General features: G+C 42.3%; 1 protein-coding gene across 5 annotated transcripts; it reads left to right on the top strand.

The window, feature by feature from the left end:
- Positions 1-11516: 11516 nt before the first annotated feature.
- Positions 11517-24631, top strand: LOC105099352 (zinc finger protein 655). Of its 5 annotated transcripts, none has more exons than XM_031432514.2 (6): positions 11517-11621; positions 12574-12724; positions 13878-13963; positions 14367-14493; positions 20428-20532; positions 21023-24631. In XM_031432514.2, exons 2-6 carry the CDS (start codon positions 12589-12591, stop codon positions 22414-22416), a joined length of 1848 nt encoding a protein of 615 aa, XP_031288374.1. In that variant the 5' UTR covers positions 11517-11621; positions 12574-12588; the 3' UTR covers positions 22417-24631. The 5 variants fall into 5 exon arrangements, with proteins under 5 accessions (XP_031288374.1, XP_010990475.2, XP_031288377.1 ...); XM_031432515.2 differs by lacking the exon at positions 11517-11621 and adding an exon at positions 11632-11840; XM_010992173.3 differs by lacking the exons at positions 20428-20532; positions 21023-24631 and adding an exon at positions 15466-16304.
- The last annotated feature ends 721 nt before the right edge of the window (positions 24632-25352 follow it).

The raw sequence follows: 25352 nt of genomic DNA, 5'->3' as shown, positions 1-25352 counted from the left end.
ATTCAATGAATATTGAGTGCCTAGAATGTGCCAGGCACTGTTTAATTTTAAATATTATGCATTTAAATGTGACTCAAAGCATTTCAGGCTTGGTCCAGGCGAAAGGCTGCTGACTCAGGCAGAAAAATGCTCACACAGTCGAGCTTCTGACAATCATGCTATGCTAAGGTGTCAACATTGGGAGACCTGAGGGCCTCGAACTCCAGGGACAGTTCTCCTATCAATACATTTACTGATACCTGGAGCTACATGGAGCAGACTGCTACAGACCTATGCTGGAACACCGGGAAAGGGAGAGGGATTTTCCAGTCTCCCAGTGCTTATGAGATAAAGACCACTATGGAGTGGAGATCAATAATTGTAAGTCCTGTAAGCAGTAGTTCCTACTGCTACTTTTTAAGCTCACTGATCCTTCCAGATATTGGTGCCTTTAAAAATCAGTCTAAGTTCAATATATTTCTTTTTATTATGTTGTGTTTTTCTGTTCATTATGTTCATGCTTTCTTTTAAATCGAGCCTATCCATAATAATTATTTTACAGTCCTTGTCTTAAACCCCACAATTTCTGTACTTTCTGGATCTTTTTTTTTATTGACTTTTTATTTTTCTGGGTTCGGATTACTTTTTTTGCTTTTTTACATATCTACTTATTTTTGATCAGATGCTAGACATTATGAATTTTTCATTGTGTATTAGAGTTTGTTGTCTTCCTTTAAAAATCACTAGAACCATACAATCCAGAAATTCCACTTCTGGGTAAGAACCCCAAAGAATTGAGAGCAGCAACTCAAACAGATACTTGTACATCTGCTCTTGTCATAGTATTATTCACAAAAAACAGAAAGGGGAAGCAAGTGTCCTTGTCGGATGAATGGACAAATGGTGGTCTACATACAATGGAATATTATTCAGCATTAAATAGGAAGAAAGTTCTGGCAAATGCTATAACATGGATGAACCTTGAAAATGCTACGCCAAATGAAATAGGCCAGACACAAAAGGATAAACACTGTATGGTTCCACTTATATAAGTTACCTGGACTAGTCAAATTCATAGAGACAAAGTGGAAGGCTGGTTGCCAGGTGCTGAGTGGGCGGGGAAACAGAGTTACTGTTTTTATTACTGTTCAGTGGGTGCAGAGTTTCAGTTTGTGAAGATGAAGAAAGTTCTGGAGATGGGCCGTGGTGGTGGTTGCACAACAGTGTGAATGTACTTAGTGCCACTGAACTGTACACTTAACAAAGGTAAATTTTATGGTATGTGTATTTTACCAGTAAAAGCTTTTCTTTCCTGGCAGTTCAAGTTACCTTCAGCTGGATTCTTTCAAGGCTTGTTTTGAAGCTTTGTGAGGGTGCGTCACCCCCAGGAAAGGTGAGATCTTGGCTTGAAAGCTGGAGCAAGTCTCGAGGCCCTCTGGGCCTGTCTGGCGCTTTTACTCGGCCTTTGTCCTCTGTGTGTCTGCTCAGCGCCTCGGGGGCCCAGGGAGGACTCTGTCATGGCTGGTCAGGACGTGAACATCCCCAGCTGTGTGTGAGCTCTGGGGATTGTTAGCTTCTATCTTCCTGCTCCTTCTTTGCCCGGCATTCGCTCTGTCAGGAGCAAAGTCAGGAGGACCCTTATGGAGATTTCTGGAGCTTTTTCTGTGTGCGGCTTCTAGCTGTCTAGGATTCTGCTACCCAGACCCCGCTACCTCTGCCTCCTTGAACTCAAATCTCTGTCTCCATGTCTCAGAGAGCCTGCTGTGGTCTGTGGGATCCCCCTCCCCTGCACTGTGGTCTGGAAAGTGCGCCCAGTTAGAAAGTCAGGGCAAACGCAGGCCTCACCCGACTTGTTTCCTTTTCCTCGGGGGTCATGGGTCTGCACTGACTGTTGTCCAAGGTCTGAAAACAGTTTTTCATACCTTCTGTCTGGTTTGATAGTTTTTTTAAGGGTCTAGTCAGTCAGTCCAGTTGTAGTAACTGCATCAGGGTTGGAAGAGGAAACTCAGTATAATTTTAACATGCTTTTTTTTTTAAATGAATGCACTCAAATTTTTTATACATTTAAATTCCATTTGCACTTTCTTAGTGAACTGTCTATAATTGAATTTGGATGTTTTTCTCTTGGGGTATCAGGCCATGGATTTTGGTCTCAACATCCCTGACACTTGCTCAGTATTTTCTCCTCTATTGGTCGAAATGTAAAGATAGGAAATGGGGACGGAGAAGACATACTCTTACCTGAGGACACCTGGGCTATCTATCCAACACCATGCCGTTCATCCCAGGGTAAAGGAAGACAGTAGGTAGCTTTGCTCCTGTGGTATCTTATTCACAAGACAAGTCGCCTTTGGGTGATTGATTATTTCCTTTGCCCAGTGTAGTTGCTTATGATCAAGGAAATCTAATCTTATAGAACTTTCCCCTGTCAAACCATTCCTGAGCTGTGGGTTTTCTGGTGCAGTACTTAAAAGATCAGAGCTGCCGTCAAACCTCCTGTGCACAGCACTGGGAAGTTTTCTCTCCCAGGTAGATGCGGTAATGTAAAATGAAGCTAGGGCCACACATCCAGGATTTGCAGGGTCTCTCTCCCGTGCATCAAAAAGGTTATGCTGAAGTTGGAAGCCTCACACCCGTCGCACTGTAGGGGCTCTCCTACAGTTGGTTTCTCTGGTGCACGGTGAGGCGTGAGCTTAACCTGAAGCCTTCCCGGCACTCCCCACAAGGACAGGATTTCTCCTCACTGTGGCCCCCTGGTGGTGATGAGGGTGCTGAGCTCTGCCTGAAGCTTTTTACCACTCTCACTCTTTTTATGGTTTCATTTGAGTGTTGGTTCTCTGATGAACCTTCTGGGTGATACAGGTAAGGTTTTCTCAACTCAAGGCAATGATATGGCCTCTCCCTCATGTGGGGCATGGTGAGGCATTAGCCAGAAGTAAAGTTATTCTTACACTTGCCGCACACTTAGAGCCTGTCCTGCGTGTGGACTCCCAGCCCTTGTCTGGCTGAAACTTTTCCCACATTCCTTACATTGGTAGGGCTTCTCTCCAGCATGGTCTTCTGCCGGCACATCAGAGCTCTGCCAAGATTTTAAACAGAAAAGACCCCACAAAAACTGCCATGGGGCATAAGAACGATGCTTGTGCAAACCTGTATCTTACAGCTTGGCCAGAGGCCAGTCAGGAGCCATCATCAGTCAGGAGCCAAACAGATCTTGATGCTGGGCAGGGGAAACCAAACAAAGCAAGCCTTAAGGACACAGAGATGAGACTTGGTCTCTCTTGCCTCCATCCTGGCCGGTTTGGATTCTAGTTCATGGGACCCACGTGACTCCCAAACCAAACCACCAACCCCTAACACTTCTCTGGAACTGAAATGGACAGTTTCAGCAGCTGTTCTCAATATAGCTCGAAATCATGCATGCAGAACACAATTACGCAGTGCTCAAATCTGTCAGAAGCTCGTTGTTTCCCTGCTTCCTTGTACAGAATGTGAATGATGAACTGAGCTGCCGTAATTCATTCTCCTCTTCAGGCACCAAATTTAACTCAGTTATTGATTCTGGGGTTTAAAAAGCAAATGGAGCTTTCATCCAAGTATTTTCCTTTAACGATTCAAATTTCCCTTCCGGAAAGTAATGATTAAAGGTTTGAGACAAGGGAGTGAGATGCAACAGTGTCTCTAATTTTATTTCTATTAAGCAGTCTTGGTGAATTACGTTCTCTTCAATGTGTTGCAGCAGTGTTGGGAACATACAGTAGCTAGGGCGATTACTTTTAAGTCTGGTTTGCCACAACAATAATGTCTTTTGGAATCCTTGAATATGGCTCAAGATACTGAAATATATCATTGTTTTTCCCTTGTAGTTTTACATTTAATTCCCGAGGAATGCCGAAAATATCACTTAAATATGCCAATTTTGTTACCCAAATATCATCTTCAAAAGTATTTGCCAAGTGAGATTGCTTCTCAGTGAGAAAACTGTAAATCTCATTCCTGAGTTCATATACTCTGCTCAGTATTTTTCCTTGAGACAACCAATGGACTACTGTACGAAACAGTAACTGGGTATGGTTAACGCCAATCTCTGAACAAAATATTTCAAGAAGTCGGCTATTCAGTGAGCTTCCTTTAATAAGATTAACAATTGTCACTGCATTTTTCAATACATCCATGAGGCTGGGCGGAATTTCTTTGGATACCAAAGCTTCTCGATGAATAAAACAGTGATTCCAAAGATCAGTGTTACAGGTTGCTTCTAACAATTTTTCAATAACTCTGCTATGTCTTCCTGTCATGTTTGCTGCCCCATCACTTGAAATTCCTTAACAGTTTTTCTATTTTAATTTATATTGACCAACAATGCCCTTTTCTAATTCAGTGAGTAAATCTAATCCAGGAAGCTGTGAATTTAAATATAAATAACACAACAGATCCCCTATAAAATCACCTTGCCACACATATCTGTTATATACCAAGACTGTTGGACAACTTGCAATACCAGTGCTCTTGTCAAGCTAGATGGCAAAATCTATACCAGACTGTAGCCGTGTGACAAGCATTGCTTCTAAATGCTTTGCAATAGTACAGATTTGACGAGATACTGTATTGTCACTAAGAGGTATAGTTCTTAATTTATCAGCTGATTTGTCATCAAAGATTGTCTATACCATAACCATACAGGCTGGAAGAATGATTTTTTTCAGCAGCCGTGTGAGCCATCTTCTCTTTTGCCACACAATATGCAACTAAATATGATGATAGCAAGGCTCGCTCATTCATAGTTGTAGAATGACTAAGAAATTGTGGTGGCAATTCTGTGTTCTTTCTTTCCCTTTGAAAATGGTCTTCCTTATAGTCTTCCTTCTCCACTTTCACTATCAATATGCCTTCCATCTTCTGGGTAGGCTGGGGAGACAAACCTATAGCATCCCCTGACTCAGCAGTCATTGTTCGGGTTCAGAGAACTGGCTCACTTGATCCAGACAAGGTCTGTCTGCAGGACTGTCCTTTCTGTTCTAGACGTTTTATGAGAGCAAGTTTTGCTCTCCCACGGGGTAGAAAAATTTAATAGCAGTATTAAAAAGTAACCTTGTTTTGTTTTTTTTTGGGGGGGGGTAATTAGGTTTATTTATTTATGCTTAGGGCGGTACTGGGGATTGAACCCAGGACCTTGTGCGTACTAAGCATGCACTCTACCAGAGCTATACCCTCTCCTCCAGATTAACCTTGTATTCCTACACTACTAACACCTCATCCATAAAGACAGCTCACTAAATCCAGTGGTGTGACAGTGAATGTTGAGTGACTGTCATTCCTGTTAGTTGTGTACCAGGCAGATTCAGCACATTAGTACATTACATACACAGCTCATCTAATACACATGGAAACCTCATGAAGTACACATTACTATTCCTAGTTTAAAAGCTGAGAAAGAGTAAATCATGTGTCTAACAACATAGTGTAGTGGGTCCCGCTGTTACACCCAAGTCTGAAGCCCAGAGTCCTAACTAAGCTGCTACATTGCCATCTAGTCACTCTTTTTCAGTCCATGTGCTGCCGCAGTGAGCATAACCATCTAGTCACTCTTAAAAAGTGACCACCAAAGTAGGGGGCACAAGACTATTCACTATTCAGGGGAAAAAAATTAAACCTTGCATTTGTATTTTAAAAATATTTAAACCCATTTAAGCTTTGATAGCCATCTTAAAGCATTTACATTCTCTGCCATCACTTGTGCTACTGGTCCCATCTTCCAACAACTGTATTTTCTTTGCTCATTTTCATTCGTTGTTAGTGATATTGATATTGTCTGAAAATCTTGTTCTATCTCAGATATTTTAAGATCAAGCAAAAGGAAACTTGGTTTTTGACATCTGGGTCAAAGATTTAAAAGTGGAGGATGGGGAAAAACACTCCTAGAGGCCCTCCCTCCCAGCGGCAATAGGAATTAAAATGATGGGACCCCAAGGAAGTGAAACTCAAAAATACAGGACTGAGGTCAGGATCTGGACAGGCCCTCCTGGGGAGTGTTTTCTTACTCATACTCTGGGCAAGTAGCAGCAGACTGGGTTTTACTTTATATTTCCTGAATGATCACAGTACCAATCATCTCTTGACTTTATGCTCATATGTCTCCATCCCTAGTTTGGTACATATTTTGATAGCTTTCACCCTGAAATTTAATTTTTAATGCTTTCATGCCTTATCTCAACTAGACTACTCCTCAAGAATAAAGACTGTCTTTTGTTTTTATTGTGGCCCTTAGGTCACTTAACATAGTTCCTTGCAACCAGGAGATATTTTTAAAAAATCTGTTTGAATAAATACAATGTCAACATTTTTTTGCCCATTTGTAGAAAGTTCAATAAATTCATTATAGGCCTGGTATTTCAAAACTTGCAAGGGCATGTCATTTATAAATTAAGAGATTCCACTGCATTAAAATTGTCAAGTTACTTATGAAACATCTGAGGAAGAATGGGAAGAGTATTATAGAAGTGCAGGTTTAAAATACAGAAATAAATATTGCGTCCATGGGTAAGTTACTTATATGTCTCCTGTTACACTGTGTAATGAACCTATCTCCAGCAAAGAGGAAGAACACTTAATTGATCTGCTTGAAATACATTCTCCACAACTTATTTATTGATTGCATATGATCTGTTTAGTACAGGTTTGTATAACCGTTTTCTTTGGTCCTCTGCTACTTAACAGCCTCTCTCAGTAATGAAAGCATCTTTGTGTATGCTGGTGGCACTTCAGGAAATGGTGATGGGGCACTAGCTGGATGGTTCAGTTAATTTCCCTTTATCAGTGAATATCCAAGTTGGAAGGGCCCTTTGAGACAGTCTAGTTTATTTTACTTAGGATAAATATGAGACTTGCTGTTTTGTTTGATAAATATGAGACTTTGGTGAGGTTTGGAGCATCCGCTAATGAGTGTCAGAGAGTGTGTGGGTGACCAGTTTCATGGCCCAAGGAAAGCAAATGGGGACAACTGGGGGGCACAGAAATTAGACTAGGGTCATCTGTCCCTCTGGGGAGAAAACCGAGAATGAGGCGGCGCAGTTGGGGCTCGCAGTCTGCCTCTTCCCGGTCCCACAGGGATCTCATCCCAGCCCAGAAACGGAAACGTCGTTCCCTTCCCGCCTGTATCCAAAGCCGTCCCTCCGGGGCGACTGCGCTTCCTACGGCCGAGGCTGGGACGAAGGCCGGGAACACGGACCCGCCACTCGGTTTGAGGACGGTAGTGACGAGGGGAATCGCGGAACACGGCCGTACACATCCACCTGTGTCCCCGCCCGTCCTCCCCGGCCGGACCCACGTCTCACCATGAGCCCCGGCGAGATCTGGGGTGCTGGGACAGAACAGGGAGGTGACTGTGGGGATTAAAGGGCAGGGGACGTGGACCCAGACCCAGGTCCTCCGCTCGCCAAAACCCAGAGTGTCACAAAAACCGGAAGTGCGTCCACACCCGCCTTCCGGGCCTGCGCCGCGCTTCGCCGTCCTCTCTAGGAAAGTGGGAGGGCTTCACAACCATGTTCCCCAGTCGCTGGGTTTGGCTTTTGGGAGCCCTTTCCTTCGCTCATCCTTTTCCATCCTGGAAAAGGGGGGTTAAGTTTCCTTTGATACCACCTTACACAGATACTTATACAATTCTCCTTTTTCTCCTGATGCCAGTAACCGTAATAATTCTAGTTAGTTACTATCAATAATAGTGATTGTCTGTGGCAGAGGAACTGAAAGAAAAACGTAGACAGAAGGTCACAGTGAAGTCAAGGGTGAATGGTTTCACAAGACCGACATGGTTGGGTCTCCGAGGACTTTGATTATATATTACTTGCATGGACAGTATTTTCAAGTATTTGTTCAGTAGGCAACAGGCAACTCGGTCCAATATCAGATAGTTGTAAGATTCTGAGCTTGGCTAATGTTCCCAGGTAGTTTTCAGAGTGATCATAATGAATTACTATAGTAACACGAATTTGAGACATTTCTGTTGTCAAAATATTATCACAATAACTACATCTTTTACTAATACCTCACCTTTTATAAAACAGTAACGAAGATCTGACATGACTCAAGCTCTGAGGCAAGCTTGATGGCCACAATGGAAAGCCCACAAAAGGAACAGCCACCAACTACAGAGGCCACCAATGACTAGGTGGTATTCTGACTAACCTTCCCAGCTCTGAATAACGTTCCACCTCATGAGGGCTGACCTTGCTGTGGTTGCCACCGTTTTCTCCTTCTCCGTGACTCTTCCATGATCTACTTGAGTAGGTCTTTGCTCCTTTACCACTGGCTGGCCACCTGACCTGTGGTCCTCTTAGAAGACATTATATTCCCAGAACTTCTTCCTCCAGATACTTCCTCCTATTTCCTTCCAGTGTTGCAAGTCATCTTTAAAAGCATTGTATTGTGCATTGTATCTTGTCTAAACCTGCCCTCTCCTCTGACCCCTTTCCCTACGTTAAAGTGCCTAAAGGGTTCAGGAAGGTAGGTTATTGAATGCAGCTGGCTGGGTATGTTTTTGTATTGATGTGTGTGTGGAAGGGACTGTAGGGGGCATTTATAATAACTCTATTCTTTGCCTACTTATATACTGGCACAAGGCTAAGGTGGGCTGGTGGTATTCTCAGTTTCCAGTTCAGTAGACCACTTAATGTAGCTCCTAGAAGAAATGTTCTTCCTAAGACCCATAACCCAGTAAACTCTAGATTGGAGACAGGAAGCACAAATTCCACAATTGGGTTACTGCTTAGGATAGCAATAGGGGCCACTCCTGTTTCCACCCCTTGGTTCCTGTATCCACGTAGTCCTTCTATTGGAGACACATTACTGCATATATGTTATTGGTTTAATGCATATACTGTATCCTGGAGGACAGCTCCCCAACTTTGCAAGGTGCTGTATCATGTATCAGCAATTTAGCTGAGTCTTCAACATGCCATTCCATAGTTTGATCATGCTAGCTGCTTCTGGGAGATAAGTAAGTACCACGAGTTCTGTGGTTAAAAGATCACTGTCACACCTCTCTGACTACAAAATAGGTTCCTTGGTTTAAGGTATGTCCAATGGGTAAGCCATCTTGGAAGCCCTCAGATGATGGTGCTGATGGAGGCAAAGCAGTCAGGGAAGACAAACCCGTATTCAGATTGTGTATCAATTCTGGTGTGATATTTTCCTTCTTTTGTATCCATGCCTAGTGCAGGGGTGGGCATGTGGGAAAGATGTGTTCAATCCCTTGGGAATAGTTGCTCATACATTTTCTTTAAAGCAATATAGTTTAAGTTCAAAAGCACAAATTTTGAGTTGGTTGTTTCCACCTGTATTATCTGAAGAATGGTTGAAAGAAAATTTTGCTCAAGGGCAAAACAGTGGCTACTGCTTCTTACTAGTCTTTGTTAGGGATTTGTGCCTATTGGAGGGAAGGGGTCTCTTAAATGGGTGCTTCCTATGGTCCTCTCGCTGGAGGAAACTGCTGAGTCAGCTAAAACTTAGACACAAAGGCACCACTGTCATAGTTTGCTCATCTCTGTCGCAGAAATGCAACACTCTGCTAAGAGGTACAGCTTGTGGGGAAATGGTGACTCAGGAAAGAACTTCAAACCTATAGCTATCCTAGAACATTAGAAGAGCCTGAAATGGTGCCCCAGTTCTTAAGCTTGTCTTACAGAACAACAGCTTGTTTAAAAAACCCCTCTGCTTGTAGCCTGCCTTCACTGAACAAGCTTGCCTTAATTATTTTTTCACAGTGCATATCCTCCAAGCTTCATGTAGCCTAGTTAATATATACCATAAGACTCAACTACCCCTATTGATTAACACCTCTGACATGGGTTGGTATAGTAACGGGGGCTTGAGCTGTTTTTCAGAAACGTGGAGTCAGCTCTCGTCCAGTTCAAGCTGGCTAAGACTCGTTGGGGCCACTGATCCTAAAACCAGGCCAGTGTAGGTGTCTGATGAATGAACTTTTGACATCAGAGGGCCAAAAACTCCACCCTCAGACCATGCAAAGTGCCTCCACTTTTGAACATGCATCTCATGAGTATGTAACTCAGATACGCCAATTGAATATAAGAAAAATCAAATGTGACATTCTATACACGTTCTATATGCATAACACAGATTACCTCACCTTTCCCCACACCTCAGACCAACCTGTTTCTTTATCTTATAAAAATCTCAAGCCTTTCACCTTCAGGGAGGTGGATCTGAGATGCATGCTCCTATCTCCTCACATGGCTGCCTTGTGAATAAATACTGTGCTGCAAACCTTGGTGTCTCAGTGTTCAGCTTCCTGCCCATCAGGCAAACAAACGAGGTTTGGCAACAAGCTGGTAATGAAAAGCAGAAAGTAATGTGTCATCTGTTATCCCAGGGATCTCAACACAGGAACAGTAGACATCGCCAGGAGGTATATTTCTGTGCAGCACACACGTTTCTAACTGGAGCTGTCCAACAAGCAATTGACTAAGCGTTTCATTTTCTTTTTTTTCTAAGCAGTGCGTTTTCAATCTGTGATGCTGACACCATTGTGAACAGACAATGTAGCTAAGAGCAATTGTGTTATGGTAGGAAGTTGCTTTAGATCAATGCTACCCAAAGAAGAAAGAAAGAGCAGTTATATCAGAATCTCCCAGGGGCTCATGTGGTTTGAAAAAGCGTATTGATTTTCACTTGATTTTTCTTATACTTAATTGGAAATGTCAAGTATCATTAAAGGATAATATTTGCCTTGTGAGCTTAAATAAAGGAGTAGTATCTAAAGTCCCTTCCAAATCACTTTTTTGATTTTTTAGGCGCTTGCCAGTCTAGTTCCACCACAGGACAACACATTCTCTAAGGATCCAGGACGTCATAATGCCCTAGGGTCTTGTGTTCTAGCCCCGCGCCGGCCTGTCCACCTGCTCCGTGCTTTACCCATCCCTGCTTCCTGTAGTCCAGTCTTTCCACCAGGAATGCAGCTCTCTTCCAGTCTGTTTCCTTCTTCCACTCCAAGTGCTGAACGCCCACACCTTCCCCCAAGAACCCTGGTAGATTCCGATCTCACGATTTCCGTGGTCCTCATATCACCGAAGCACCTTCAACTCTTCGCTTTAAAAATCAGCATATTTTGTACCCCTGTGCTAGTTCCCGACCGGCGGACCCATGGAGGTCGGACCATTAGGTCTGCATGCGTCCTCGTCCCCGACAGGCACCCAGGCGGGAGGGCCACCACCCGCGGGGTGTTTCGCGGGTTGGCTGGAGCCAGGGAAGGGCCAGCGGGGGCGCTTTCCCAGGTCCGGGGCTGTCGCGGTCATTACCGGTATACTGGCTACAGAGCAGCCAGCGGGATCAGCAGGAAAGGTGAGGCCGACAGAAGTGGAGTGAAAAAGCCTCGCAGAAGAGCCTCCTCAATTCCCTCATCCGGGGCCCTCATCCGGGGCCCTCATCCGGGGCCCTCATCCGGGGCCCTCATCCGGGGCCCTCATCCGGGGCCCGCCCTGCCCCCGGTCATCGGACTCCGCCTCCGGAAGTACCACAGAGAAGCGCAGGCCTCCAAGCGGTCTAGAGCGACCCTCGAGAGGCTGGGGCGGCCCCGCGAGTCAGGGTGTCCGCGACGGGACGGCCGCCTGGCCCGCCCCTCCGCTCGGGTGAGTCCCCGGAAGCCGTTCTGGGGTCGCGGTGGGCCAGCGCCTTGTTTAGCACCCCCGGGAGGAGAAAGAGTCGCCCGGCTCTGGCTGACGGTGGCTCCTGTCTCCGGGAACGCGCGGGGCCGGGGTGCGAGGGCCCGTTTCTCTTCAGTCAGGGTTCGTCCGGACGCCCCGCGGACTGAGGGCCGAGCCATCCGGACCCGGTGACCGTGCCCTCCTGTGAGCTGGGTTTCTGTGGCGCTCCTCGCCCTTTTGGGACCGTGTCTTGACCTCACAGGGAAGTGGGAGGAGGGCATTGCCAGGCGAGGCCTTCTGAGGACCGGGCGCCAGGGCCCTTCCTGACCGTGTGGAAGGGGGTTGGAACCCTGTGGCGTCCTTGGGAGTGAAGGACAACCGGTCAGACCTGTTTGAGTCGCAGCCCTTCCCTGGGTTACTGTCAGGATCAGGGGAAAGGCCTGCCTACCTAGTCTGAGTTACTGCAGGGGCTGACCCCCGAAGTGGAATTATTAATCAGGCCCGTTCAGTAATTCAAAGTGGGCTGACACAGTGTTTACCACGTAATTCCTGAGAGGCCAGCTTTTTAAAAAATGGGTAATCGGAACTAGCATGTTTCTCTCGGTACATACTTGAGCCTTGAAAGAAGTTTGTACATTTTAAGTATTTTAAATTTCCACACAAATTTTTATTAAATTGTACTTACTTGATTTTTTTTTTAAATACCACACAGTCTGAATTAGTGGAGTTCAAATAAACTTGCATACTCGGACCATATGATTTGGTTCTTAAATATTTGAATAATCCATTTTTCTTTCTGCTGTTTATTTTAGGTGGTTAATCAGCTATTTTCGTTAAGTATCTACAGTGTGTGAGATAACTTTGCAAAGTCCTGAGGCTGTAAAATGATGAGCTGTTTTAACTTATGACAATCATTTCTCCTGATCTCACCCCACAGTCCTTCAGAACAGGGATGGAGGACATACCGGCCCAAGAAGCAGCGGGATCTCCAAGGGTCCAGTTTCAGTCTTTGGACACCCACTCTGAGGGTCTGTCTCCAGAGCCTCAGTTCGTGCAGGACACCGACATGGAGCAGGGACTCACCGGGGGTAAGGCATAGAGAGCACTTAAATCCAGGATACTGGGAGTGGGGCACCTGGGCCTGGCATGAGAGAGGCCAGAACTCCAATGAGACGATGGCCCCTACAGGGAGGTCTGGAAGGGTGAGACAGACGTGACTCAGTTCAGTTCTGCTTTGGGCCCCTCTGTTGAGATCAGCTGGCAGAGTGATACTCACTCACTCTGCTCTGGCTGTGTTTCCTTCATACAACCTTCACTTCATCCCAGTTAGCACATTTCAGAATAATTTCCAAGATCTGCTTTTGCCATGTCTCACAATCCTTGCTTTGCTTTCATTTCCTCCTAGATTAGGGCCTGTCCCTCCCCTGGTTCCCTTAACTTAGTTTTATTCCCTCCTTGACCTCTTGTGCTTTGCCACCTGCCCTTCTGTTGCAACTGCAGTATTTGTGGCTAAGCTAATTTTGGTCAAGAAAGCAACCATTTAATTCTTTGGTTGAGCCCAGTGCCTGTAACAATGGACACGTATCACATATTGACTATAAAATAACATTTTATGAGACGTATGGATAGGTTGATCTGTCTTGTACCTCCTTTGTTTTGTATGAACTTTGTCTTAGATTTCTTGTGGCCAACGGTAGTGCTGAAATAACTTGCGTGTCAGGAATACCGGTGCAGTGCCACAGTGTGTAGAGCGCTGTGGGACACCGAGAGTGCAGAACGGATTATGAGGAAGTAGATGACCATTCCTTATTCTTGGGGGCCTTACACGCTGGTTGCAGAGACAGTGCCCATTCTCAAAAGGAAGGATTAATGAACTTTACAGAACAGTATCTGGGAAAGGGTTAAAGGTCTACTAAATAACCGTGTCCCCAGACAAGTCACTGCAAGTCTTTAAGCTTTGCTTTGCCCAAATGCCAAATAGGTAACAGTGCTTATCCTTTTGTTAGAGGAATGTCGTGTCATGGGATATAGTGAAATGTGAGATTTTATAATAAAACCGTGTATCATGGGTCAAAACGTGTAGGACATGCAAGTGCTGAGAAGGTGGAGAGCACAGTACTTGGTAAATGTTCACTGGTTTTACTATAATGTCGACCTGAAGAAGGGTCCCACTGACTCTCTTTTTTAAGGGAGCCCTGGGAAAGGGCTGCTCTCACTCTTGGCTCCTTTCTCCTCCCTCAGCTCCACCTGTTCCCCAGGTGCCTGCTCTTCCCCATGAGGGAAGCCCAGGAGACCAGGCAGCTGCGCTCCTGACAGCCAGGTACCAGGTGAGCTGAGGAACCCTCTGCTTTTCCTCAGGGACTGTTGCTGCTGATTGAATGTGGCCCTTTCCTCATCCCATCCATAAACCTTGTCTGGATTTCTATTTTTTTTTAAGTAGCAGACCCCAGTTTGGGAACTGATCATCTTCAGAGACCTGGACTTCACCCAAACCACCTTTCCATCTCCCCAGTACCACCAGCAAACACTGTTCCTTTATCCCTGGTGCCATCATGGGTGCTTATGAGATGTTAAAGGGTTGTGGAACCTATTCCCTAGATTCTACTCTGTTCTCCCTCCTCTCCAACATTAATGCGCACTGTAGACTCTCTCTATACCATCTCCTTCATTCCCTGGCCATGATGCTGTGGCGGCCTCATTCCCCAGAGCAGCCAGGCTATGTTATTTCAGGAGTTTGTGACATTCGAGGATGTGGCTGTGCACCTTACTCGAGAGGAATGGGGATGCCTGGACCCTGTTCAGAGGGATCTCTACAGAGAAGTGATGTTAGAGAATTATGGGAACCTGGTCTCACTGGGTAAGGATTGTCTTTCTTATTATTCAGTTTACTTGTTAGGACTTCTTTACTTGCTTGTTTCTCAGTAAGTGTGACGTCTCTGAGGGTGGCTCAGATTCCAGGTCTTAGAGCCTCCGAATCCTCCATCTTTAAGGTCATCTTGTCTGGGAGTGGTTTTCCTTTGGGGGTTTCAGGAGGAGGAGATGTTCTACTCCTTCTCCTCAGTTAATGTTTCCTGCTTTTGTGGCGCTTTGGTTTCCCTGTTGGAAAAGGGAAACCTGCTGGTGCTTCGCCTAAGTTCTCTCTTTCCTTATCTTTTCCTTTTTTATGAGAGAGACTCTAGGGCCTCCCAGCCCACAACCACACACTTTCCTTTCTGGTAATTCAGTGCCCCTGTATCAGAATTTCCCATTTTTCTCAGAAGAAATACCTTTTTTAAAGATAGACTGAAGTCTTTGTTGAATAATCTCTCACCTCTTAAGATCCCTAAATTCATCTGCAACCAGGCAGAATTTGAGAGACTTGATTTAAAGACATGACTCACTGTGAGTACATTTCAGTGAGTCACCCAGATGGTTATCCTGCATAACGTCACCCGAGCGGTGGAAGACGCAGACTTAGACTGAGTCTCTCCTTTGCCATTTGGGTGGCGCAGTTGGCTGCTGAGATTAGGCAACCTATGATGCTGGAGAAAAGCATCAGTGGGAGTTGTTGGCATCCCCCTTGATGTGAGCATTGCTTCTTTTCCTTTTTCTTATTTTGCCTGTCTCTGCTGCATTTTTTTTTCTAAATATAAATGTACTTAATTACCCTTTCTCTCTCTCGCTCTCTCTTTTTTTTTTGCTTTGCGTATGCTGGTGGCATCCAGGGCGTTGCTTTGTCTGCTTGGTTACACTCAGGATTAAAGAGGTCTTCTTATCTAGTGGGGATGCAGCCTGCCCACTGGGCAGGTTTATAGTGTGTTTTCCATTCCTGGCTCTTTGATCTTTGTAGGCATACTTCTCCGCCTTCCCACCACCCGGATTCCTAGTGTGAATTCCTGCCCGGCCCTGAGTCATACCCAGGCAAGTGCTTTCTCTGGAGAAACACTTGCAGTCCTTTCAGCAGGAATCTCCAAGAGATGGCCCAGGTATCGGCTTCCCATCGATAGTGCTCGTTCCTGCTCGGAAACTCCTTTTCCACGGTTGTGAGATATTACATTGATTGACGGAGTAGATGCTTCCCAGGATGCCACCACTATGTAAAATCGCAGCTCCTCAAGTGACCTTTGATAAATTTCAAGGGGGCCAAGGAAGCCCTCCATTGCAGCCAAAATTTTGAACCCTGAATTCTGAGGTCATTCAGAAGCCATGGTTGGTGGTCATCTACTTGTGTTCTCAGAAACCACAAAGTTCAACTCCAGCTCTTCGGTTATGATCTTCTCATGTTATTTTAGAATGTGGGACATATATTGTGTGCCCCTCCTGTTCTGAAGTGAACACGAGCTGCCAGTTCTCTTGCCTAAATATCCTGGGACCCTTGGGCCTTCCTCATATTTAACATTCTAGTCTTCTCCTTCCTTTAAATTGCTGTAGCCCCCTCCAGGGTCCTGCCTTCGTCCCCTTTATTCTTTGTGGTACTGTACAGATTGATATGTTTATATGACCTTTCCTGATCAGGTGTTCCTTAGCTCTGGTCTTGATGGAGGGAACATGGGAGGGTAAAAGAGTTCAATTTCTTTATTCCGGCTAACAAATTGAATGTGTATTTAACAACTTGTAAACTGTAAAGTGACATGTAATTGTAAACTACTGTTAATTTTATCTAATAATTACATAATTTCCAACAATTAACCTGTCTACGTTTTGGAGTAAAGAGACTTCATAGTTCAGTCAGCCCAATAGCACAGTGTGCTGTTAGACTGAACTATATCCCATTTCCTCTGTCATCTCTGCACACACACAGGACACAAACACACACTCACACCTACTGGGCATGATTACATACAAGAAACTTTCCTATTCAGCTTGCTTTTGTGACCAAGTCAGCAGCATGTCCTTAGTACTTTTTTTTTACAGTCTTTGGGAAGTAATTTTTATAATTGTGGGTTCAGCAGATTCCACCTGAAAATTCAAGTTTATACACTTAATTAACTTAGCTTAATCTTTGGTATTGTAAAATAAGGACTTTATAATTCAGTCTCTGACTTAGCAGCCCCGTTTTCCAGTTCATATCTTTTTCCCAAGGTGGTAGCTCTGAGTTGTAGTTATCACAGACATCAGAGCTTTGGCCCTTTGGTTGAATGCTTTCACTATATAACAGTAAATATACAGAGTAAAAGAATAAAAAACTAGGTAAAAAGTCACAATTTTCATTACCAAATCTTAAAAGAAGCATATACTATTGTGTGAATTACTGGCTTGATGGTCACACCCGAAGGGAAGTTATCTGTGACTTAGTGTTGGAAATTAAGACCGGGAAAAAGGCCCGGATTACATTTCACATGGGCAGTGTCGCAGGTGCCCTGTTAGAGGATGGCATTAGAAACGTGCTTACCAAAATTCTGCTTAATGATGAGTGAGCTGATAAATCAGGACTGTTTGGCACATACCCCTTGTTTTTTGAAGTTGAGTTCATGGGGATAGGAATGATTTTGTGTAGAATGTCTTTCACTGCCACAGCTATTTACTATATACTGAGCAGCCAGTATGTTACTAGGTACTATACATATATCTCATTTAATCCTTATACAGCCTGTGAGCAGATATTGTTCTATTTTATACCTGAGGAATTGAGGCTAAGAGAAGTTAAGTGAGTCCCTCAGGATCAAAGCCAGGTTTGGGACTCAGACCTGTCTCTGAAGGCCATGCTCTTTTTTACTCTTTGGTGCCTTAGGTCAGTTAGTCCACCCACATGTGGTATTTTTTATATTTTTATGGCCCTGTATTCCAGTGATAATTTTAAATGGCCATGATGAATTGGACAGACAGGCACAAGGTTGTACAATTTAGGAGCAGAAAGGGTATGCATTCAAGAAGTAGAATTGTCAAGGGATCCATTCCATTATATTGGTATCTACACAAGAATGATATTGCTAAGGAGAGATTTTGTATGTTTATTAAGGACCAGGAAGAAACGCATGAAGTTTTTCAGATGGCTGAAATCTTAGCACAACACTGATACAGGCGACAAACAGTGCGGTAAATTTTAAATGTTATTTTTAGAGACCAGATTAAATTAAAATAAATCTAATTAGGAAACGGTCAAGGTTTAAATTTAAAAGATTTAATGTTTTAATTAAAAAATCAAGTAATTTTAGATAAAAATTTAAAGCAAATACATATTTTGAAAGCATTGAGTTTTGATTTAAATTTAGGAAAAAGGCATTCAGACCAGTGATAAGAAAACCTGCTTTAATGCTTTCTGTGATCCTTAGCATAGATAGGAAACAATATAAACTATGGGTTCCATTTACCATCTGTGATTGAACAGATTATTTCAGCTGATTATAATGAATTTTTTCATTTATAAAACATGAAAAATAATGTCTACTTTCTGTCTTGTGCCAAGGATTAAATTAGATTATGTATGTAAGAACCTGGCTTGTGGTAGTTACTGAATGTTTTTCTGGAAAGGACAGCAAGTGATACGAGCTACAGACCAGATTCCCTAATACAAACAAAAATTTCGAGAGAGTGTTCAAATTATTTCCTTACGATGGAATTTTCTGGGATTGAGTATTACTCAGACTGTGTCTAGGGTTTTGGATTTTTGTTATAAAGAGATTTTCATTTGTTTGACACTAATGTTTTCTTAGATCCCTTTTATTAAAATAGCCATAATTCCAAGCCTGTTGGATCCTGGCTCTCCATGTATTGTTCTAATTACCGTTTCTCTGTTCTTTTTATTATTTTCATCTTTTGCTCCGTTGTCGATATGCTAGTCTTCTGTTCTCATTCTGTACAAATTTAGAGGAAGGGATCAATTTCATTCACAATCATTATTTTTTGGTGATAGATTATTTAAAAGCCAGTTTCTGCAATAAGACTGAATTTGAGCCCTAGCTTCACCAGTTACCATGACCTTGAGGAAATTACTTAATCTTTCTGAGTCTTAGTTTTCCCATTTGAAAAATTGGTAAAAACAATAACTCCTACCTCATGAAGATATAGTGAGTATTGAGTGAGTGAAAGCTTATAAAGCTCTTGGTGTGATATTTCTTACCTACCAAATGCTTAGTAAATCTGAGCTTAATATTTTGATGATAATGATAATACAAGTGACTTTAAGTCTATCTCTTGAACTCTGTTCTCTCTCCTGAACTGCAGTCTTGGATCTCTGACTGCCCCCTAGGCATTCTCTCTCCTGCCTTCCTACATTGTCTTAAACATGTGTCTAAAATCAACCCCTCATCCCACATGTAGATGATCTTTTTATTGTGCATATGTGGTTTTAAGTGTATACATAGAGAAAATAACAAAGATTTGTTTTAATTATCAAATACTTAGAAACACCTTAATAAATATCTTGGTTAAAATTTGCAAATTAGGTTATCAGAATTCTCAGCAGAATAGTTGCTGCTTCATGCCATACTTTTTTTATATACTTGCAAAACTATTTAATTTGTCATGGAGGTCCTTAACTAAAATAAATTTCCAAAAAGAGAAGCGACTCTAGTAATGCCCATTCAGAAACACAGTAAATGCCTTTCTTATATCTGTTCTGAATCCCTGCTCATAGGCTCTCACGTGGAATCCCAATAGGGCAGCTGTTGGTTTATCATATTTTTTAGACCCAGAGCCCTTTTTAAAACAGTGAATATCTGTTGACACACTTGGGCACAAAATTGGCACTCAATGAATATCTCTTGAGTAAGTGAATTGGATGAAGTGCAAGATACAAGATACATAGTCTGGTATCAGAGAGTTTATAGGTCAAGTAATGATGATAATACCTGAAAACAGTTTTAAAGAAATCTATAAACTCCATTATATACAGACATGTCAGGGTAAGAGGAACAAATAATACACTTTGTAGATATTCTGTAAGTAGAGAGAAAGGCTTTTGGAGGTGAGGGGCTTGAACTAGACCTTGTATGTGTGCTACTAGAAGCTTTATGGGCTGAATATAGATGAAAACTGCCCCTTTGATACTGTGATAGTTCTGCCTCACTCAGAAGCAGACTGCTTCTTGCTTTTGCTTTAAAGGAAATTAGATCCTAGCCATCCATTATGCAAGCCAGAGAAAGACCATTTTATGTGAAAACGCACTTTTATTGCACTTGCCTCAGTATGTCATGTTAGAACACATTCTTTCTTTCTGTCTCTGCAGTTAGAGTGTAAGGTTTTTGAGGGGATAGACCTTAACTGCTTGGGCTCTTTATCTCCTACATACTTTGCTTGTAGGAGGCAGCCCACAAATGTTTGTTGAATAAACAAGAATATAAGCTAATGGGTAAGGAGGTGTCATACTATTTTTTTCCTCATGTGTTCTGAAATGAGTTGTTTCTTGAGATTGGTCCTTGGAATATTTATTCAGTAGTCACTGATTCTGCTGCTAGTTTAGCTCACCACACAACAGGTGCCTGAGTATTCACCTTTTTTTCCAGTCCAGCAGAGTTCTATTTTGATGACCTCCATTTTGACCAGGTCTAATACAAAGACTGATCTGTTGGCAAGAGATGAAGAGTGATAATGATAATTTCTGTGAAAACAGGTACACACATGTACAGATTCCCTGGTCTGAATAATGTTTAAATGAATACTTCTGCTCTCCAAAGTCATCAACTTGCCCCTTAAGCACACTTCTTTCTAGAGCACAAATGTGAGCTCCCTGAGGGTCTTTGCCCTTCTTTCTCTCCAGGCCTTCCTAATGTCTTCTAAGAATTTACTTTCTCTATTAACCATTAAGAGAAGAAGTGGCTGGTGTAGTATCTGCGGATAAATTGCCACATCCCATTTCCTTCTTTGTGAGCAGGATATCCAGTTTCCAAGCCTGATGGGATCTTTCAGCTGGAACAAGATCTACAGGTCTTTGATCTGGAAACTAAGAATAGAGAAGTCTTAAGAGATGACTACTCAGGTGAGTAAGGCAGGATCAATCACATGGAATTAGTAGAGGATTAAAGTCTAGTTGCTGAGCCAAGCTGTAGCTGCTTTGGCAGTCAGTGTAGAGCTCTGTCTGCATCCCAGAGTGGAGAGCTCTTTCCCTTCAGTTTTAATGAGCTCTTTCCATTTATTTCATCCCTTATCCGTAAATTGTACTAGGACCCTATTCAAATTGCTTATCTGTAATTCTGTTGAACTATTTCCCTATTACCTCCTTTGAGACACCTTAATTGGTTATCTTCTTATTCTGCTGAACATCCTTCTGTTTCTATCACAACCTGAACCACTTGATTCCTACCTCCCTGCTCCGATTCATGTCCTTACAGCTGCTTTTGAGATTTTGTGCCTGTGTTTTAGAGTAAATAAACTTACCCTGGTAGATTGTAGATTATTTAGTTTTAAGTTTTCTTTTTCTAAGCCAGGTACAGATTACATTTGCATTTTCTATTTATGTATTGAATCAGATGGAGAGACCAGAGAAGAGAACAAGCTGTTGATTGCTAAGCAGAAAATTCCAGAAGAAGTACATTCATACAAAGTGAGAGTAGGAAGACTCAAAAAGGATATTGCCCAGGTTCCTGAGACTAGAGAAGTGTCTAAGCCTGAGGACAGATTAGAAAGGCTTCAGGAAATCCTAAGGAAATTTCTCTTCCTGGAGAGAGAGTTTAGGCAAATAACAATCAGTAAGAAAACCTTCACTGGTGAGAAGAACAGTGAATGTAATGAACCTGAAAAACACTTTAGTCTGGACTCTACTCTTGATACAGATCAGAGAGTTCTTAGAATACAGAATATTGATGACATTGATAAGTATGACATGGACCTCAACCAGAATTCAGCTGGTAAACACGAACAAGTAAATCTGACACAGGATTTTCATAGTAGTGAATATAAGGAAAGTTTAATGGAACTCTCCCACCTTAACAAATGTGAGAGCATGCCTGCCACTGAGAAATCCTATAAATGTGATGCGTGTGAGAAAATCTTCTATCAGAGTTCAGCCCTTTCTAGACATCAGAGAATTCATACTAGAGAGAAACCCTACAAATGTAAAGAATGTGAAAAATCTTTCAGTCAGAGCTCAAGCCTTAGTCGGCATAAAAGGATACACACTAGAGAAAAACCCTACAAATGTGAAGCATCTGATAAATCCTGTGACGTGTCTGATAAGTCATGTAGTCAGAGCTCAGACATTATTCAACATAAGAGAATTCACACTAGAGCAAAATCTTATAAATGTAGCAATTGTGAAAGAGTCTTCAGTCGTAGCGTACACCTTACTCAACATCAGAGAGTTCACAGAGAGATGTCTTGTAAGTGTACTGTGTGTGGCAGTGACTTCTGCCATACCTCGTACCTAGCCGAACATCAGAAGGTCCATCGTGAAGACAAGTCCTATGACTACAATGAACGTGGGTTGACCTTTATTAAACATCACGGAATTCGTCTCAGAGAAAAGCCCTACACGTGTAATGAATGTGGAAAAGACTTCAGATTGAATTCCCATCTTATTCAGCATCAAAGAATTCACACAGGAGAGAAACCGCATGAATGTAATGAATGTGGAAAAGCTTTCAGTCAAACCTCATGCCTTATTCAGCATCACAAAACTCATAGGAAAGAGAAATCCTATGAGTGTAATGATTATGAGGAAAGCTTCAGTCATGGCTCAGATCTCGTCCTGCAACAAGAAGTCCTTGCCAGAGAAAAAGCCTTTGATTGTGATATATGGGAAAAGAACCTCAGTCAGAGAGCACACCTTGTTCACCATCAAGGAATTCATACCAAAGAGAAGCCTTATGAATGTGATGAGAGTGGGGAGACATTTAGTCAAGTTCAAGCCTCATTCAACATCTGAGAGCTCACACCAGGGAGAAATCGTGTGTGGACTGAATGTGGTAAAGCCTCAGTCACAGCTTAGCCTTTATTCAGCATTGGGGGATTCACACCAGAGACCCTTTGAATGTGACAAATGTAGGCAGGCTACTAGTCAGTGTTAAACTCTTGACACCTGCAAACCCAAACCAATGAGAAAACCTACAGATATATTGAATGTGATAGATGCTTCATGCTATTTTCGTACCTTGGTCACCATTGGAGGATTCATACTGTAAAAAAATTCCATCTCTGTAATGAATGTGAAAAAGCCTTCAGTCAAAGAAACTACCTTGTTGAGCATCAAACTCATTCCATGCAGAATACCTACGAATGTAATAAATGTGTATGTGTGGGAAGATTCAGCCATATTCCAGCCATTCAACATCGGAGTCTGTACCCAAGAGAGATCATTTGGGTATAGTAAACGTGACAGATCTTTCAGTAGGAGTTCAAGTCTTTTCATCAGAATATCCACACCAGACCAGAAGCTGATGTAAATGGAAACATTTAGCACCATATTTAAGGCTTTACTCAACATCAAAATATTGAAGAGAAAATTATTATTTGTGTATGGAATTATTATAGTCCCAATCTTTTTCATTGCAGAAGAATCTAGTCTGAGTGACTGTTTTCTCATGGCATTCTTTTATTTAATAGGTGTTACAAGTAGGTACGTATACTTTATTTATGGATCTCATTTAAGCTATTTTTATTTTAATGTGGCCTATAAACATTTTTATTTTTCCTGAAATTGGTTCTTACTGTTCACAGCTTCCCTAAGATATGTTAATACACCAATGTTAAAACATACCAACTTCTGAAAAGTTTGTCATTTAGCTTTTTCTGCTGTTCTCAGCCAAAGATCTCTCCAAAACAGACTCTTAGGCCTGCTCTTTCCTGAGGACCCTGTTCCTTTCCGGCCACAACATTTGGATTCTTGTTGATGTCTCCATTCTCTCAAGCACCTTCAGTGATGGTTTCCTAGTTTTAAAAAGCTTTACGCTAGCAGGTATGCCATCCCTACTTACTGTTATGGTGTCTTCTTTCCTAATGTAAAGCATCTTCCTTTAAAAGAATTGGATTTACACATCCTGTCCATCCATGAGTATGAAGGATTCTGCTTCCCCTGAGTTTGTGGAGGCAGCTAAACATTTTCAAGTGACACCCAAGTTCTTAGCTGTGTTAACAATCTGTGCCAACAAGACTGGTGGTGACTTAGCTATATTCAGCACCTACTCTGCATGCCTAAGTTTAGAATTATTTTATCTATGTCCACTGAAGGCCAGCAAAATGCTTAAGTCTATTTTTGATAGGATAAAACATAAAGAATTTACACTTAAGAAATCAGAGATCTTCATAAGGGAATGCTGCCTTCCATCAAAGGTGTTGCTGCTCTTATATTTCCAGAGAGCGTATTTCAAGAATGGCGGAAATACCTGTAAAATTTAACTGTTAACAAAATTTGTTTTATTATCTGTTTGGATTTCTGCACTCAGTCTCCCCTCATCAATTCAGGTCAGTATTTGAAGTGTATAGTTGTTTCTACATGCATATTTTTTGTATTTTGCTTGAGTCTAGAGGCCATATAAAAGAACATGGGTTTTTTAGGCTGATGAAACTGATCACAGATGTTGGCTCCAGAGTTCAGGGTCACTGTCATAACACATAGCAAGAGTTCATGATTTTTTAGATGATGTCAAAGCATTTCGTTATATTTTCCCATCTTAAGCATCATAACATTTTGTGAATAAGACAAGTGTTACTTAAAATTCTAGTTGTTCCAGCGATTCAGGCTTTCATAGTCCATATGTTAAAATATTCACTGGGGAGTCCTTAACAAATATATAGAAATGCATTGCTTTGTAAGCCTCTTGTGGCTAACCTCTAGGATAGTTCTCCAGCCATATTTGACCTCTTAGCCATCAGCAAGCATAAGGTCTCATCAGGGCAAGGCAGGGACCTAAATGAATTGATCTAAATGTAAAAGCAAATGAAAAAAATGCATGTTTTTTTTTCCTGTTTATGAACATGTATACCGTTACAAATAGAGACCAGTGTCACCTCTGGTGATTATGAAACAGAGGATTAAGTAATCTCTAAATAGAAGAAAATGTAAAAATCACATGTATGCATTTGGTTTAGGAATGTGCTTTTATACTTCCACTTGAATAAAGGTGTGTTTGATACTCTGAGAATCTGTTTCAAATAAAATCTGAAGTCCTCAGCCAGAAGCATTTGGGAATCTTGGAATCACCTTCCTGGCTGTGACTCAGTTCCTTCTAGAAACCTGCTTCACAGCAGGAATAGGTCACTCTCCATATGGATACAAAGTTTGCTCTTCCACAGACCTCTTGAAAAAAGTCTAATAAATGTTCAAGATTTAAAGGGTCATTCGATTGGGATGGTGTTCAAACATAGAGTAAGAATAAATAGTTTGAGGTTTCAGTGGAGTTAGGCAGAATTTTTTAAAAAATAAAAGCCCCACATTAAAAAAAAAAGAGAAACCAGAACAATCCTTGAGGGCAAGTAACTTGTCCCTTTAAGCTTACTGATATTTAATCGGTCCAATATAATATGAGTTAGTGTTCTTAGTCTTTTTAGTCTTGGAAGATGGGGGAGGGAGGAGAAGAAATCTAATAGTTGGGACACTTAATTTTATGCATCTGTCCACTTGCCTACTTACATATATGTATGTATGCACATATGCAGACAACACCTCTGCAAGGGAGCCAGCTCTGTTTTACAGAGGAACTGAGGTGTAGAGAGGTTGAAGAACCTGTTAGTGTCACACAGCAAGTTAATGGCTCCAAGTCGGAGCTGTTTGACTCCAAAGCTTTCCATCATCATGGTGTTGGTATCAGACACATCCCAGAACCCAGAGAAGAGATGTTTTCTTTGATAGCTCTTCATTCCCTG

This window comes from Camelus dromedarius, chromosome 24 (genome assembly GCF_036321535.1).
Source record: "Camelus dromedarius isolate mCamDro1 chromosome 24, mCamDro1.pat, whole genome shotgun sequence".
NCBI classification, from domain to species: domain Eukaryota; kingdom Metazoa; phylum Chordata; class Mammalia; order Artiodactyla; family Camelidae; genus Camelus; species Camelus dromedarius.
Note: the sequence above shows the minus strand (reverse complement) of the source record. Positions and strands in the feature narration are given on the sequence as shown.